Genomic DNA, 19,455 nt, shown 5'->3' with positions numbered 1-19,455 from the left:
AGCAAGAGATCCTCTTTATTAGAAGCACAAGTTCAACTTCTCCTCTCTACTACTTCAGTGTAATTGCAGAGTAGCTCCACTGCAGTAAAACCGAGCAGAGAATTTGACCCATAGTAATATTCAAATAACAAACAAAAGCCAGATCATGAGTATGATCAATGGGGGAGTTTGGTTTAAAAATCAGCTGCACAGTCTGGCCCAAAAGGTGTTGTTTCAGTTATGGAATATCAGACACTTTAATTCATTCCATGAGACAGTCTTTTATTCTTCTAGCTATGTCTTCACTGCAGAGTTAAATTATCTACACTAGAGTTAAAACCTCTTGAATTAGCCTAGCATGAGTGACAGCGGCAACACTGTGAAATAACTTTTGAGCTGAACAGAGTGGCTGGATTACTGTTCAGCGATTGTGTTAGTAGCTGATGAGTTGTGCTAACTTTAATGGTAGCCTGTGCCCCTTGACAGGCCAGCCAAATCAAGATAAAAGTAGCACCATACTTGAGTTAAGGGGTTTTGTTTATTGAAAGGACTTGAATTAGGGACAACACTTGACTTATAACTGAGTTAACTTTTCAGTAAAGACAAATCCTCTACATTTGAAGGAACGCTTTCTCCCATACAAGCAGTGTCAGCAATGCAACACTGTGTACTATTTTTTAAATGGAGCGCTTGTATTAAAGTAGGGAATAAGTGGCATGTGGGAAAAAAATACAATTCACTTTAGGCATGTAGCAGTTTTGCCATGTGGGTTTATATATATCTATAAACTTACCTTCACTAATAAAAATGTATGGGAATCGAATTAACATAGCCTGTATTTGAGTTAATAATGACAGTCTTTGTCATCTACAGCTTCAATGACTACAATTTGGGAGTCCTCTTGAAGACCACTCAAAAGCTTCTGTTAGTGCAGAATGCATCAACTGGCCTGTTTAGAGTAGCCAACTGCTGGAAGAATGGCATATCTGGACACGCTGGACATTGTCCTAGTTCCCCACTGGGTACAATTCCCTATCTGGCAGGGACATGGCTATGTAAGAGACTGTGGATGAAATCCTAGCTTGAATGGTGTCAATGGCAAAACTCCCATTGATTTCAATGGTGTAAGGATTCAACCTTGCACCTCTTCCTATGCATACCTTTGTGGCAGCAGAGATCAGATCTTGCTGACAGTCCCTGAGGTTGAAAGGCAGGGTATCCTCAATGGAGAGTCTTAGGCTGCGGAACTCACTCCCCCTGGTGGTACATCAGCGAGATCAAGTTATTTTGGTCTGGTGCAAGGCTCATCTTTTTAGCCAAACCTTCCCTTGACCAGATCAAAAACTATAAAGGCACTTTCTTCTTCTGTTTGTTTTTTCTTGTTTTTGGGGGTGGGAGAGGGCTGGTGGCTCATAAGGAAAGGGTTAGTTCTGCTGTAAATTGTGGGCAGTTATACGTTAGTATTTTCCTTCCACATGTGATGTTTCCAGATGCCATGTAGACAGGCATGTTATTTGTTACTAAACTAAAAATATAAGATAGTCTCAGTTGCATTAGGTATATACCAGCAATGCTCAGGAGTCTTCTTTAGAGCATGCAAGCCTTTATGCTGACAAGTACTTAAAGACCATTTAAAATTTCTTTGGCACAAGTTTTTTCTCATATTCTTGGTCTCCACTGTTTCATTGATCATATATATACATATATATATACAGGTGTACGAGTATATAAGTTAGAGATGTAAAGATAGTGTTTTGGGGCCATCTAGTCACTCACCCTACACCGGGCCAGCACAGAATTGTTGCTTACATCAAATCTTGTAGTACCTTGCCCCGCCCAGCTTTACACTCCTGATCCTGCAAAAATGTACACATATGCACAATTTTTTTGCATGAACAGTCCCAAAGATTTCATCGGGGCTACTCTCATAAGTAAAATTAAGCACATGAAATAGTGTTTGTTGGATCAGTCTCCAAGAGCCCAGTCCTGGTGTGTGCCAAGTACTCTGAACTCCCATTGATATCAGATCAGGGAGGAGTGGGTCCCAAACAACTCAAACTCTGAGTTTCTTCAGAGCAGCCTCCTGTACTGAAAGCAACTGCATTTGCTACTAATTTCTGAGCTTTAAAAACATCAGTGTGAAGCACAGGATAACTGCACACAGACAAAAAGAGACTGTAATCAGGTCACGATGGTACAGACACAAATATTTTCAAACTATAAAGAAGATGAATGGAATTTATGAATGAATTATGCAGCTCCCCAAGAAATCACTTCAAACCACCATTAATAATATAACTTTGCTTACATGGACTTATTCTCGGTTTAAAAAGACAGGCTTTGTAACCTCCTTAATCTTTAATAGAGACTGCAACAATTACTATAAGCTATTAAAGTATCTACAAATTAGGCTTCCTATGTGATTCTCTCTCTTTTCAATGGACATTTTTGTGGATCATAAATAACAGTAAAATTATCATAAAAGCTAATACTACTGTACTTAAAGAAAATCATTATGTAAAGGTTTATGAATTTTTCAGCCATTAATAGACATAAGTTAATGGGCCATAGGCTTTCCAGAATATGATACCTGATATTTTTTCCATCAATGAAACTTTCAGAGATGCAAAAACCTTCAGAGGTCACCAACTTCAAAAATGAAAAAGAAAGTTATAACTTTATAGTAATGAGTATAAAAATGAAATAGACACACGAAAGAAAATATCGCAGATGACAACGATCCTTTGAGTAGACCAGTCAAATCAGGGGCTGAAATCTGTCCCTTCAACGACAGAGTCAATAAAGTCAGAATTATAATATGCAAGATCAATCAGATAAGTTTTGAAACAGCTATTCTTTTGTGTATTTTAAAATTCACAGATACATAGATTTTTAAGCAGAAAGGACCATTATGATCATATAGTCTGACTTGGTGCAATTGAGCTATAGAATAATTTAGACAGACATCCAATCCAGGTTTAAAGACTCCAGGTGATGGAGAATTTACCACTGCCCCTGGCAATCTATTCCAATGGTTAATTACCTTCATTGTTAAAAATGCACATCTTTGATAACAGTACAGTAGTTAATAAAAATGGTTTTTCCATTTCATCACTGAGTCCCTGTGCCTGGGAAGCTTTAAGCATAGAATTGCAGAAACATCTTTCACTTTTAGCACAAGGGTGAGAATACTAGGATCGCAGCAATCTTTTTGGTGAACACTCACAACAATAGTTTTTATAAATGGATACGATAATAAATACTTGGTTTTTAACATGAAAAATGTAACTATCTACAGCATATGAAAAAAAAGTCTCTCCCATCTTTTCCAATCTCAGTAAGACATTTCCTTAATCTTTCCCCTCCAATCAGGAGGTCATAATGTGCTGCTTCCCGCCACCATACCAACATACCTTGGACACCAAGAGCCAACTCCATGGCTTGTGTAAATAGATGTAGCTCTATTGATTCAACTCAGCTAGATTGATTTACATCAGCTAAGGATCTAGCCCCAAGAGATCATGAGATCTGATCTCTCAGGAGATCATGAGATAGCAGCAGGAGCGCCGCCAGCTTTTCTGCCACCCTAGGCGGTGGAAGGTCCCACCCCGAAATGCCGCCCTCCACAGAGGTGGCGGAAGGTCCCGCCGCCGAAATACCGCCGCGGTCGCCTCCCCCCAAATTGTAGTGCCCTAGGCGACAGCCTAGGTCGTCTAATGGGTTGCGCCAGCCCTGGATAGCAGAATACATTGCTTATTCTACTTAAGTGTGGTTGAAAGGGTAAGCATCTCTTCAAATGCAGATTTCCTGGTCTATCACCAGGCTATTGCCACACCTCCACAATCACTGAATTTTTTTTAAAGTAAGCTCCTACTATGAGAGCTCCTTCCATATGTGATTCTGTTTTCTTTTTGGTGTCACTGAGAGTGTGAGGTTAAAAGGCTTCCATGACCTTGCTTATATCCAGATCCAAGATAAATCATAATTGTTATGGAGGACACCAAACAAACAGTGATTTAAGAACAAGAGAATCATGATTCATTTCAGAGGAACCTAAAACAATTATCATTTTGTGATAGACAAATGTTGAAGAAATCATGTGTTTTGAAACAAAGCCCTAGGAAATTAGGACTAGCCTGCCACTTAATGGTCTGAAAATGTACTAAAAACAAGTGGTCATGATCATCATCATGACCTAGTTATTTTGATCCTGAAATTATACTGTTACTCAGCTTCCGAAACACATCACTTGATGTGTATGGTAATGCAGACAGCTAGAAATCCTTACCTGGCAATACCCTAGAGTTCTTCGTGGAGTGCTGATCCTGTTTTGACTTGTACCCTTTCGCTGTCACTTCAGACCTGCAGAACACAGGAAAAAAGCATAGCTATCACAACACTTCTACTGATAATGATACTCAGAAATTAGAGCTGGAGAGCCACCATTATGAGATACAGGACTGTCCGTTACAATATGCTTATTACTGCTTTATCCAGCTTCTCATTTTTCTATAGCATATCTCCTAGCAGCATTTGAAACAGCCACCCACATATCTCCATCTTAAGTATGTTCACATATAGAGTGATCAAAAAACCCATCAATCAAACTTACATTTCTGAACCACTTTTCAAGGAGACACTCCAAGACTTGGGAAAAATTAGAACATTAAAAGAAAGCAAAAGCCCTAGATTTAATATGATTAGTCTCACATACTCTGCCTGGCCTGAGTATCAAGGCAGTACTGGCTAGAGGAAATCAGAAGCAAAGGTGTGCTTTACAGGTCTAATCCTGCTCCCACTGAAATAATTACCAAAACTTCCATAACGAAGGATCAAACCCCCATAGGCTCATGTGCACACTGATTTTCAGAATGCTTTTACCACTTCACAGCTATCTCATAGCAGAGCTCATACCTGATACACTTGATCCTTTCAGTTTGTATTTGTTGGAATATTAAGTTTTACTTTGTGCACTTTGCAAGGTTACCTTTAAAAATGGTTGATGATTCCAATATTCTATTAACCAAAGTAACTGAATTCTCACAAAGTGCCCACATTGCACAGGTGTAAATGACTGCATAAGGTTGAAGGCAGTGGAGAATCAGACCCATAGAGCCAGACCTTCAGATTGAGCAAATAGTTATAGCTCCATTGATTTACACCACCCGAGGATCTGGCCCATGTGTGCAAATGTATGTGATTCTTTACACCCTGATTCAGTAAAGCACTTAAGCACATGCTTAATTTTAAGCATATGGACCCTGATTGAGGAAAGCATCCCTATTCAGGAAAGCACATAAGCAGATGCTTAATGTTAAGCAGGTGCGTAAGTCCTATATTGAAGTCAATATGACTATTCATGCACTTAAGCATGTACTTTCTTGCTTTATTGAATCAGAGCCCTAATTGGCAGTCTGCACATGGACATGCTACACGCTGAAAAGGAAACAAAATGGGGTAACACGATAAAAAGACTTAGAACTAGCAACTAATTTAGACCCTGATTCCTCACCTCCAGACTAAATTATGTAACCAGAAGTAGCACATTTACAGATACGATTAATGCCAACTTCCAAACAAAGCTCAGAATCCACACCAGCTCCAGAATCATCTAAAAACAAGCTGCCACCAAAACAAAAGCAAGCCCCTTCAGAGAGACCTAAGATCTCTGCTTTGGAAACCTACTAATAGTTTATTTGTGTTAAATGTCAGACTATTTTAAGATAAATGTAAATAAGGAGTTAGGCTAAGAAGACAAAAATACCCCATTTCTTTTCTATTAATCTGGACAAGATGTCTTTCTGATTTTGGGGAATTCTTCAAATAATATATATTTTTTCAATGTTTATTCTTACAGCCAGAAAGAGATCTAATATTTTTTGTCTGTGTTGCTCTTACATTCTTTACTTATATAGCACCAAAAATGCAAAGTAAAGTAAGACAGTTCTTCAAAATACCAACCTAACAGGTCCTGCATTGATCACAAGTGTAAAATATAACCCTGCAGACTACAAAACTATCTACCTTAAAATGCTAAATATGTTATTCACATTCTAGGGAGTACGCTATATTCCTGGTTTTGTGCACAGGGAGCTATATGCATTAAAATCCATCAACATCTATGGTTAACTCTGAAAAATTGTTTTTTAGGTTATAGTTATGTTTATTTAATATTTTCTGTATTTCTTGTTACTATTTTTCCAACACTCGTGACATTTGCATGAAAAGATCTTTGCTTCTTCAGAGTTTATGTGCTCCTACTTCCCGGCCAGAAGTCAGTAGGGCCCTAGTTCAGCAATGCACTTAGGAATGTACATAACTTTAAGCATTTGAGTAATACTATTCCTATTCAGCAAAGTACTTAGGCATGTGCTTAAGTCTCATTAAAGTACATTAATCACTTTCCAGTGATATGCCCAAACTAAGTAGAACTGTAACATTAGGCTCAGCAGGATGCTGGATTTGAAGGATCAAATGTATGTTCTGGCATGGCAAATTCTGTTGTTTTATCATCATACAATATCAAGATACATACTGTCAAGAAAGGCTTAGTAACTTTTTTCTTATTTATGACTTGTGGGGAAATAGCCTTGGGACTGAGCTAGCATACATTATATAAGATGGTACTGGTGTCCTAAAAAATGTCAACTCCAGAGGCTACTGCTGCAATGATTTCAGATGGTGAACTAGCTGTCATGAACAAGTTAAATTTGAAATTGTCCTTTATGTAGTAAGGTTAGTCTACTGAAAATGACACTTAAAAAAAATACAGACACTGCACCTTTAAGATACTTAGATATTCAAACTTTGCATGTACAATTTTCATGATAAAAAATTAAAGACAAAAGATGAAAACTGCTTTATTTTAAATGGAAAACGGCCCCAGATATATCCCAAGAGTCAAGTTAAAGATTCAGAAGTCAGGGCTAGGAGGGGAAAGGAAGATAAATAATTTAGCACTAAGAATAACTAAAGCCTGTCAGTCTGCCAACTTTAAGAGAAATAAAAGGGTTTACAAGAATCCTAAGAGTTTTTACAAAACCTCAAGGGCTTTGAAAAAACAAAAGAAAGAGTTCAAAAGTATTGTGTGTAAGTAGATTTTAAAGGCACTGATTAAAATATGAAAACAATGGTATGTATGGATTCCATTAGCTCAAAATTAAGCTGTTCCTTTTGTGTTTTGTTTTCCCTGCTGTAATTGTATACTGCAGCATCAACATGATTGTTTCTTTAATAGATGCATCTGCTTGTAAGGGGCCAAAGAGAATGTGCTTATGGAGAGGCCAAAACACACTAGCTTATAATTTCAAGTGACATGGATAAGCCTGTTTGATATTACCTGTATTGGCATTCAGCAATACACACATGCTTACTCTGTTCAGGCAACCCATACTTTCATGTTTTAAAGGCAAAGAAAGATCAATTACAGCTGCCTTTGAGTAGAATGAATAATTTTTATGTGCTGCAGTGTCAATTTGCATGGTTTAATACACCACTACTATGGAAATAAAAACTTGAGGATGCCTCCTCCACTAGCTCTTCTCTTTGGGTAGCTCAGTATGATTTCCTTCCACTTGAGAATATTTTTTGATTCAGTCTAGTATGGCACTACAAATAAATAGAGGTCCTTTGAATTGCATTAAAATATAAGTTAAATAAGAAAACCTACAGCTACATGAAGATTTTTTTTTTAATTCTGCCATCCCAAGGTTGTATTTTTTTCAAACCAAAATGCAACCTTGTACTTTGCTGCTCCGACAATGTTACTTTTAAAGACGAATTTCAGAGGAAAGTCAAGTTCATGTTTAAGCCACAAAATTCTTTTGAATTGCATTGATTATAGTGATCATTCTATCACTTTAATGTCATCTCAGCTGGCATGTATTAAAAAGACGTGCATGTGACAGCCCATTGATCCTTAATACTGGAGCAGAGGGAAAGAACCTGTTAGCAATAGAAGCCTATTTCTTTAATTAGAACTGGAGTATCATTCCCTCTTTGTTTGTTAGAACTTTAGTAGTAATGCATTGCATACAGCACAGTAAAGGTATTAGAACCAGCCACCAAGTTTAGTTAAAAACAACATAATTCAAGCCTGAGAGAACTGTACACATGAACGATGGAGGTGGGAGAGATTGGCGGTACAAAGCCCTTGTAGCCCTCACTCGCTCACTGTGGTTGAGAAGAGCTTCTCTAAGGGGAATTCTTTTTTTTCTCTGTGGACTCTCCCATAAACAAAAGCTTGGGTAGAAGGGATGGGGTCATTTCTGTTTCAGGTCCAGTACTATATCTTGAATTAGGCGAATACAGAACTTTTGTGGGCGTGGGGCTTTCAAGTTAACTTGCACTCAGATTTTTAAATGAGTTCACTTTGGCCACACACACTCCTTTGGCGTTAACTTTCCTACTGCAAGCAACTCAGTGGTACTGGCTCAAACATTTGCTGAAAGTGAATGGCAGAGTCATGTCTGGCAGGTATTTGCTGACCCTGAATTTTAAATTCAGCTATGCAAAAATTTGTGCTGAGAGTGCTTCTCCCAGTATCTAGTCAGAGAGCAGAAGCTAAGTCACGTGATTTATCTGGCCAATTATAACTAATGAACACAGTTCAAGCAGGTAAGTGTTAACAATCAATCTACAGACATTTAAATATTTTTAGAAAAATTTTATGAACGCTTTGCTTTCAACTAGCAAATACATGTGAGAATCACAATCTGCTCACAGATATTCCATGAACAGACAAAGAAGCTATGTTTGATGCATTACTCATTGCAAACTCTGTCCCAAATAGGAGGATTCTCTCTTGGTGTGCAGAAATATAAAGCCAAAAGATTAACCCTGAACCCCTTACAAGACAGGATCACTTCTTTGGAAAACACCAATAATATAATCTTTCTCCAAAGATGAGGAATAGTTGTACAGATAACCAGTCTAATTCTCATCTGACTTACACAGAGATAAATCAGGTGAAACCGCATGTATGTCAATGGAGTCACACGCTTGTAAAATCGATGACGTAAAATTGATTATATAGAAGTCTTTTTGGGAAATTTCTGAGGCCTCTTCCTTTTAGAAACAGTACTCAATTGCTTCCACCACTTCTCCTGCAGAAAAGCAACAGTATCCCTAAATTCTGCAGAATTGCAGAATATAACAGCATGGTCCTATTCTATTATCCTGTTGTCATCAATACACACTTTGAGAATCAAAGGAGGCTTTGATATGTGGACTTGAGCAGGTACTTAGCTGGGCAGTTATTTTAAGTTCATCTTCTGCTGTTTTCCCTGCATTACCCCAAGATGACAATATGATTCTGAATAGCTTTGTTTTTACTTCTTTTGATATAGACATGGTTTGAATGTTCTGGGTTAAAATTTTATAAGCATTCAGCTTGCACACATACAAATCACAACAACAAACGATAAGATGGATTTTACGCATCTCCCACACACTGTTGGGAAAGTGTACTTCTTTGATGTCCAGCTAGAACTAATATTGGAAACTTGTCTAGCATCGGTGATTTCCCATTAAAGCCAGGTTGGTTTTGAAGAAACCATTTCTTGCTCCATGGTGATCCAACTAATGCTAAGCCTGCTAAATTTGCTATTCTCCTCCTCGATTAAATATTTCAATTTCAGTGAAGAATCAACTTCAAGTGAAATCATCAACAGGTTTAGGTCCACCGTAAATACTTGTCCTCTGGTGCTTTAATATTATGGCAAATTGTCAAAATGTACATTATTTCTGCATGTGCTTCTGCACATATCCTGTTAGGTCAAGATATTTGCTATGGGGTTTAATAGCAATATTTATATTTGAATAATAATTTTAAAAAGTAAAGACGTCATGAGAAATCACTAACAGATATTGTAGTTAAATCACTCTGAAAAATGGAGCTAGCTCTGTGACAGATCAGCAGTGACTTATGAACATGTGTGGAAGGGAAGCAATTGTCTTTGCTGCTGTTACTAGGAAATAAACATAAAGTGTTGTATAGTAGTTACTATGCATACACAATATGTTTTACTTGTTAATGACATATATTCATACTATTCCCCATGTATTGCACTGAAAATGTATTCCTAAAATCTATTGGCAACTTTTGACCCAGAAACTACTAACTGCTTTTTGGGTTTTTTTCGGAGGCCTCTGTGGGACTGCCTTGTTCAGTTTGAATTTATTTAGGACAAGCCCTCTTGGAGCCTAGTAAGTGGTACAGATCAGGTTCTCAGTTTGTAACCATAGGCAGGTGTTCTTGTGATGGTTTTCAAACACACTCTGGATTCCCAAAGGGCTCAGTATTTGAGCTGTGCTCTTCATCATTTCAACCTGTCCTCTGGGTGTTTTAATTTGGAAACACAACCTTAATTATCACAGCGATGCAGAAAAACCCCTGCTAACTAGACGGGGCCATCTTTGACCTGCTAAGGTGCTTTATCAGGAGATGTAAAACAGAATAATTTGAATACTGGCAGATTGTCAATACTTAACAGTTTTCCAAATGCTGTCTCCTGCTGAAAATGTCATGCAGCAAATACTGCAAAAAATTCACAAAGCAGTTATCCACTGTGATATGGGAGCAAATTGAAAGGTGATAAAGATTCACTGTTAACTTTTGTTGAAACTGAATGTGAATACAAACAAGCAAGCAGACCACACATCTTGATTTATTCAGATCAGACTGCACAGATTGGTGCAGGCTATTGAGCTATATCATTCCCCTTGTCGAACCTTTGAAAGGATGGAAATGATTTTACTCTCTTAGCCAACTCATAATTTTAATGTTAATTTTTCTTGGGTTTTTGGTTGTAGATTACATTCCTGAAGCTGAAAGTATATGTTGAGAGTCAAGGTATTGCCAATTTCTTAGCTGAATGCTTCATTTTTATTTGTGCCTCTTAAAAAAAATCCAGATTGAATGATTATTTATAAGCATAGTTTGCTGCTCTCCTAGAATACTTAAATTCTTTGCTACAGTATGTAACCTTTTAGGATGTACTTAAACTGCTGGCTACAAATAAACTCTACCAATATCTCATCATCTATTAATAAAAATAACTTAATTGGGCTGCTATTAGATATTTAATTGCTTTCACAATGTTTGTACAGTACTTGCCTATAAAGCTTTGAATAATATTGCCTTAACTCATCTGAGTAAACTATCAATTCCCTTACGACAACAGACAAAAATCTGCATTCCACTTTTAACTTTCCCTGTGGTGCAAGTTAAATCTTTCAGGGGGCAGGTTTTTATTTTGTTGTGACCTCTCTCTCTGGCACTCTAAGTCCTCACAGATGATGGCTACTGAAACACTTAGGATACATTTTCAACACTGTGTTCAGGGAACAAGAGTTGTGCAAATAATTCCCTGCACACTGGTTTGAAAATGTAACCCGTAGACCTGTATAAATGCAGATTTGATTGGCTCTGACTATTCTCCATGGTAGCTGGGTTTCTGCTTTAATTAGACCCAACAGGCCAGATCCTGAGCTATTATAAATCAGCAGGACTCCACTAACTCCAATAGGGCTATGCTGATTTACATCAGCTGAAGATCTGGCCAAACTTGTGGACAGCTGCTTGCAATATAGAACCTTGGTGGATCCTTCATCACTGACCATTTTTAAAGCAAGATTGGATGTTTTTCTAAAAGCTCAGCTCTAGGAATTATTTTGGGGAAGTTTTATGGCCTGAGTTCTACGGAGGTCAGACTAGATGATCACAATCGTCCCTTCTGGCCTTAGAATGTGTGTCGCTGTATGAACTGCCAATTAGTGGTTTGGTTAATTGATTGTAGGATGGAAATAGGAAAAGGAATAAGCACATGTACAAAAAATTCAGATTCAAGGTATTGGTTTTAATCTATAAAGTTAGGGCCACACAGCACCGCATCAGGGAATTGCAAGTGAATCCCTATGGATGCCATTTAATTCAGGTGACTTGCAAGCGGCAATTCAGGGCCACCAAGTTTAGGGTTAGTTCAAGACCTGACTCCTAGCTTGTATGTTTTATGATTTAATTTCAGTATATATGCCCAGAGCTGCATACAGGTGCATTTACGAATAAACAAAATCTCAAATAAAGAATTCTAAGACACAAGAAGGTTTTACAGCTGCAAGCTAATGAAATGACATGATACACTTTAGAAACATGAATATGCTCTGCCCTGCTCACAATGTAGTTTGTACATTTTCAGTTTAAAATTACTCATTTTCCTTAGGAGAGTTTGGATCTCCATTAGCATGGATGGCATTTGAGAAGGAGTGGTTCCTTCAAGTTAGAGAATGTCAATGAGAAAATTAACTGCCTGAATCATATTTGACCTGTGGATTAACATGGCACTTTGGTTTCCACTATGCAGCTCATTTTAACGGAACTGAATTGCTTTCACTTCAGACTTTGGGCCAGATTCTTACCTCATCTTTGGAGTGCCCCTGCAATGAAGTCACTTTGGATCAAAATTTGACTTCAGCTTGGTGGCACAGGTATAAATGGGAGCAGAGTCTGGCTCCTCCTAGCCTGCTAAAGCACACCCCAAGGGATTAATTTAGATTTCTGTATCTAACCAAAGCAATAGTCTATCTGTCAATAGTATCCAACACAGGTCCCACTCCTAGCCTATGTGGAATTCAGTATGTATTGTGGGGTGTCAATTACATTTATGGCAATTCCTGACAGTTTTCTATCCTGGTGTAATGTTGCAGCTACGTAAGCCTCTTTTGCACCTCCTAGCTAGACTGTAGATAGTGGTGCTTATACATGCTTATCAGTATTTGTGCCCAATTCTAAAAGCTCTTGCCATCATATTCAAAATGCCTAAACTTGTCACTACCTGATTGTTGGGCAATATGTAAAGAATTTGTAATATAAAACTTTTTCCACACACACACTGAGCTCTAGTGCTGCCCTGGGGAAGAATAAAAATGTGTGTGGATGACATGGTACATATTATAACACAACCCTCTTGATTCCCATCAGTGGAAGTTGTGGGCTACGGCAAAGGTTCAAGGCTGCAGAAAGCTTTTAGAGCTGCAGAGATACAAGCACTGGAATGTAGCTAAGGTTTAAGATCCTGCATGGATGAAAGGTACTAGCTATCAAAGTTGGGGGCCAAGTGACCCCAGAGTGGGGAAGGCAGTCCAGAGACTTTAGAGAAGGAGCACACTGTAACTATCAAAATATAACCCCTCTCTTTTAGAAGGCTATTTTGTGGTGGATAATTGGGGTGGAATTTCCAGAAGTCCTAAATCTGTTCTCACCAAGTCATTGAGAAAAAGCCCATTGACGTCAGTGGGAACAGAGTTAAGCCAACACAGAGCACTTTTCAAAGCCCTGCTTTAAAAAAGAAGGCAGAAGTACAAACAAAGTTAACAAATTAGGAAGGGGACAGCACAACTGTAACACTGAACAGTGCATCTACTGGCCCTCATCCTCAAACATAATTCTTTGGCATGGAGAGCCAGGACTTCCGACAGCGTGCAAACACATTGCTACTGATGCCCAGAGCTGCAGCACTGCCAGCTCCAAATGGTCAGAGGCAGAATCCTCCATTGTGGTGATCCTTAAAAGGTGACCTGTTAGTGTTTGTAAAACTTCTGTCAGATTCCAAAAGCAGAAAGAGATTGTTCAAAAACGTAACCAACACTGTCTGATTTACATTTTAAATAATTACCACTTCTTGAAGATCTTGAGATAGATGAGAGCAGGGCCAGCTCCAGGCACCAGCTTGGCAAGCAGGTGCTTGGGGCGGCCACTCCAGAGAGGGGTGGCAGGTCCAGCTATTTGGCGGCAATTTGGCAGACAGTCCCTCACCCCCGCTCGGAGCGAAGGACCTTCCGCCAAATTGCCACCGCAGATCGCCATCGCGGCTTTGTTTTTTTGGCTGCTTGGGGCGGCCAAAACCCTGGAGCCAGCCCTGGCTGAGAGAGAGAGAGAGATTTTCAGAGGTACTAAGTGGAGTTAGGCACCCATCTCCCATTGGGCACCTAACTCACCTTAAAGCTGTTGAAAAAACTCCCTCTAGCTAATAAATGTCTTAGTTTTTCTGCCACAGAGAATGACACCACAGTAGCCATGAACTTAACTTGAAAACCATTGCTGTCCAAATAATGTTCCTTTACAGATTAACTTTCTTGCACCTAATCTCAGCCCAAAGGTGCATTTCCTGCTGAGAGGGAAGGGAGAATGGTTTTGAAAGTTTCACCAAAATTGGTTACTCTTTTTTGAGTTATATCACACACACACACACACACACACACACACACACACACACACACACGCCTTGAAAAGAGGAATCACCTATAATTATTTAAGCCTCGAACTCTCCTTGAGGTGGGTATTTATTATATTATTATTTCTAGAGAAGGAAACGGACAGAGAGGTTAAATGACTTATGTTCGCACAGTAAGTCAATAAACAAACCTAGGAACAGAGTCCAGGAGTCTTGGCTTCCAGGTCTCCTGCTCTAATTACTAGTCACAACTGCTGTACAGAACCAAGGATCTGTAGGGGGAAAAAATTAGATGCCCTAATGTGTGCAATAATTCCAGAGGCTAGCATATGATGATACTAATGCCATCTAATAATATCAGGATCACAGATGTCTGGAACAGGACATCCAATTTTAGGTGCTCTTTATCTGCAGCTGTGTGAATGTATAATGAATTCTTGCTACTGACTCCCTGTTATAAGCCAATGACTGTGCAGTCTACAACATCAGTTCCTACAATTTTCTTTTTGGCAGAATCTGTTTGGAAGCTGTAACAAAATTCCCAGGAGTAGAATGCCCTTCAAAATATTCTGCTTGGCTATACAGCCTGAGAGACTACCTCTGAAAAATCCTACCATGGTTCTAGGAACATAACTGACAAGGGGAAAAGAATCCAAACACCAATCCTCAAGAAAGGGCATTCATTGCAGCTTTCTTAATAAATAATAATTCTTTGCATTCACCCGTCACTTTTTATTCAAGGATTCAAAGCATTTTACAGACAGAGAAACTAAAACCATTATGGAGTAGGTAAGTATATCGTATATATTTTTTACGTGGAGTCCGAGAGAGGATCAGGCCTACTTTCTCAAAGGTATTTAGGCCCTTGTCACAGGGGCCTCTATGCATTGCAGGTGGCGCCTCCTACTGGCCACATCTGGGGATTAGTCCTGCCAGCCTGACACCCTCTTCTTGTGGTTCGTTGGTCCATTGTCTCGCTCTTTAATCTTCATGGCTTAGCCCTCCAGACAAGTCACAAGAGTCCTCCCATTCCAGAGCATTATCATAGTCTTTCACACTGTCCCAGGCAGTCCCACTGCCTTCGCCGATCCACTCCCTCAGTGGCTAGAACAAATGGACCCAGACAGTCTTCAAGTTCACTACCCAGATTGTGCCACTAATTCAGTGGCTGGTAGGGGAACCCAGGTCTACCCTCTACGCTGGGTTCCACTCCAGGGGCTGTATCTCCAGCAGCTAAGATCTGTACTAGCACAAACCTTCCTGCTGCTCCCCTGGTCTACTTCATACTTTGCCTATCCCAGGCTCGCATTCTTCACCCTTCTAGCTAACCTCCTATCTTCTGGGTCTGCTAGCAAACCCCTTCCTCTTGTCCTCAAATCCCTTTCTCTTGTCCCAGAGAAAGTGACTGCAGCACTCCTCCCTGCAGCCTCCTTTCTGCTTTCAGCTCCCTGGTTTTATAAAAGCCCCACCTGTTCCTGCACAAGTGAGCTTCCCTTAATCAGAGCTCTCCTCTCAGCCTATCCCCCGCCCTCCGCAGCCTAATGGGTTAATTGGCTCATCTGGCCTACGTTAACCCCTTCAAGATGAGCGTGTGGAGCAGCTGCCATCACAGCACCCAACTTCCATTGATTTCAATGGGAGTCAGGTGCCTAACAACCTTTGAGGATCTGGGCCTCAGTGACTTCTTGAGGTCCATGAAAGAGACACTGGCAGACCCAGCAGTGGAACCCAGGCCTGCCTCTAACCACCAGACAGTCCTGACAATATCCTAATTCAATCCACTCCTGCTTATCAGACACTATGGTGATGAGTGTGGTATAAATAAGGAGATAGGTAGATTCCCCAGACACAGTGATGCCTTTATCCCCTTGTTATCATCTCAGAGGTTAGAAATGTTAGTGCTTTGTTATCTCCGTAATAGGCACTATACAAAAACCTGAGCCAGACAAGATACTCCTTTTTAATACAGATCTTACCATAGTAATCTATAGCGTTCTAATTCCACAGCTAGATTGCTGCTTGATGCTACCAGTGATATACATGTGGATTTCCAGTAGTGAAAATGCACTGGTTTGTCTCTTGGAGTGGAGTCAGCCATCATAACAACATAACACTAGTGATCCATGCTCTGCATTGGTTACCTGATCACTTCTAGATGCCGTTCAAGATATTGGTTATAATATATAAAACCTTAAGTCTTGGATCCCCTTATCTGAGTTTGTCTCCTTCCCTAAGTACCACCATGATAGCTCTGATCTGCTGAGCTGCTCTTGCTATTCATTCTTTGGACTGCGCTCTCCAGGGTAGGTGGCAGGATATTTTTGGTGGATGACCCAATCCTCCGGAATTTGCTCCATCTGGCTGTGTATCAGAGCCAGGGTTTGGCAAACCTTAAGGCACAGAATGCGTCCTATCTGTTTGTTCAAGCTTTTGATTGACAATTAGATCATTTTTAATAGCAAGGAGTAAGGTGGTTGTTACTGGGATTTACATTGTCAGTGCAGTGGGTGTTTCCAATAAGGTAAGAAGTATCCAGGCGGTGAGGCTATAAGGGGCCATTACACATCTTTAAATAAATAATACCAACACTGACTTTAAAAAGATGTTGTCTAACTGCAACACACAATATCCCAGGGTTTCTACTGAGAAGCTTTGAAACAGCATCATACCTCTTCAGTCTTCTTTTCCCTTTTAGCAACCGATTCCTTATTGCACAAATTTACTCATTCAGAAATGGTAGCACACACAGAAGAAGGTTACTGAGGTGTGGAGGGTAGAAAAGCAGGCTTATAAGGAGTTAACTATGGTTCCCTTCTTCCCTCCTCCTCCTTCTTCAGATTTAGGAACTCCTCCATATGCTGTGTTCCATTTATTATTTCTGCATTGCATCAGGAGGGAAATATTCACACTGAGCCACAGGGATTAAAGACTGAAGCTCCAGAGAAGTCAGATCACATCCGTCATATCCAGCTGTTTCCAATTCCAACCCTTCACACCTGCTTTTATTTATTATTCCTCGCTTAGACAAGACAGGGCTCATTTTTCAATCTTTAAACCTTTTCTTAAGAGGAAGAAGAAGAAAAAACAAAGAAAAAGAAATCAATCTATTCCTTTCTCTTTTGTCTCTATGAGAAAGCCCACCAAGAAGAGATTAAAACAAACTACTGACATGGCGGGACTCTGACTTAATGGGAAGCCACACAAATATTGAGGCTGGACAGCTCCCTAAAGCATGTCTCCAGCATGGTGGGGACTTCACGATGGAGCAGAAACTGTATCAATTGCAAGGATTTACTGTTAATGTAGATTCTTGTTGCAAGTTTTCTTATGCACATTTACACTGTTTGTCAAGTTTTCGCTTCAGATGTGCAAATAACCACAAGGGGTTTGGGAAGAGGGGAGAGATCTCACTTTAGTTTAGATATTTCCTGGCTCCTACAGGGCTCTCCACTTTTACTTATCCTAGGCTATCATTCCATGGTGCATGCTTGTATCTTGTTCACAATCCATTCCAACCACTCCCCTCTCTCAGTCAGGAGCTCTGTCTCTCTTCAGGAGACCAAATAACTGTGTTGATTTTTCAGACAGTGACTGATAAACCTTCCTAGTTGAAATCCACCCTGTGTCACTGTCTAGCCTTTTATCAGGGCGCCCCCTTTTATGGTCTTTTCAGTATATGCAGTCATTTTCATTAATAGCTCTTCACTTACTATTAAGCAGCACTTCAAACATATACCAGATACACAAATGCACCTTGGGCTGATTGCACAAACATCCTCACACTCCCATCTGCAGTTGCTCTTGTGGCATATGCCTAACATACCAGCCTATCATTTCACGGCACAAGCGTCTATCTTGCTGGCAATCCATTCAGTCACTGTGGGAGAGACATTTTGATTGCACCCCCTCCCCCAATCTGGTGCTCTGGATCTATTCACTAGCTGGATTGCCTCCCTCACCAAATAACTGTACTAATTTATCAAACAATTATTGATGACTGAAAACTTAGATTGGGGTTTTCAACAGCACCTAGGGGAATTAGAAACCCAACTCACACTGAAAAAAAGTCAACAGGAGTTGTGGGGAGGGTCTACATCCTTTAGTTGCTTTTGAAAAATTTTATCCCCAATAAATTTTGTTCTCCTTGGTAAGCTGAATGGCATATGAGTAGAGCTTGTTTTCCAGGGTTTATTAATTTAATTTTTCAGGGTTAATTTTTAGCAATTTTTGAGGTCTGTGTAGATGTCCAAAAATTGGGGGGTTTCAGGACTCTGATACTGTAATGAGAAGATTTTTAGGTACTTCCCAAAATTCTTGTATAAATAGGATATACTTTACTTTTTATACTATATATAGAAAAAGACTAAATGTTTGTTTAAGCTTTGTATGCTTGCTATTGAGCCCCTGAGTTTAGCATTTGGTGCATGTCCCCTAGGGCATTTTAACGCAGTACTGTTTCAAACAGTACTATATTAAAGCACACTAGGGAACCTTTAATGCACACCAGTAGGGTCTATCTGAACCAATTAATGTGTAGCCATTAGTGAGCTTTAGAAATCACACCCCCGTAATTCATATTATGCTCCATGTAGACAAGTCCTGAGGTACAAGCCAGGGAGCAGGGACATCATCTATATAAACAAAATGCAGTGGGAAAGAGGTGAAACCAACATGAACCGAGTAACTGCTTCTGGTGCTTTTCCATTATTTGTTGTTTTTATTTATTTATTTGTATCAGTTGGTTTTATCCATGTTTATCAGTGAAAACATAAAATCAGAAGCCCTATGTCTGTTCTATAATTGCAGGGGCTGTGGTGGTCCAGGACTTACAAGTACACACAGAGTTCAGAAATTTCCATTATATACTTCTCCAGACAAAACAAAAACACACTTAGTTTAATGTGCTTTTTCCCCCTACTACTGTGAGATTTTCATTGCCACTCTACATCCACCAGTCACAGAAGCAGGAGCTCCAGCTCTTGGACCCTATGGGTCTGCTAGAGGCTAGGCAATCTCCTCTGCCTTCTGGCCCCATGCTGTGCTGATAGTGCTCTCCCTACAGGATGCCATTCCTGGAACTCCCCTTAAAAACTGTATTAATTCCTGAGCACATTCACACTGGTTTGGAGGCTGCCCAGCATTGTGCCCGACCTTCCATGGTACCACCTCATTGCCCCCTGGTGGTGTATGAACATGTGCCCTACAGCAGGACACACTGCACGATCTTGGGAAATGAGGAACAGGA

General features: G+C 39.8%; 1 protein-coding gene across 5 annotated transcripts in view; it reads right to left on the bottom strand.

The window, feature by feature from the left end:
- Positions 1-19,455, bottom strand: part of MORN1 (MORN repeat containing 1) — a 144,207-nt gene that overhangs the window by 43,144 nt on the left and 81,608 nt on the right. For all 5 annotated transcript variants that reach the window (XM_034753711.1, XM_034753712.1, XM_034753713.1 and 2 more), the window contains one exon: positions 4,268-4,341. In XM_034753711.1, the coding sequence (XP_034609602.1) occupies positions 4,268-4,341 (74 nt within the window). Of the gene's footprint in view, positions 1-4,267; positions 4,342-19,455 lie in introns of those variants that run through there.

The sequence above is a fragment of the Trachemys scripta genome, chromosome 19, assembly GCF_013100865.1.
Source record: "Trachemys scripta elegans isolate TJP31775 chromosome 19, CAS_Tse_1.0, whole genome shotgun sequence".
NCBI lineage: Eukaryota > Metazoa > Chordata > Testudines > Emydidae > Trachemys > Trachemys scripta.
Note: the sequence above shows the minus strand (reverse complement) of the source record. Positions and strands in the feature narration are given on the sequence as shown.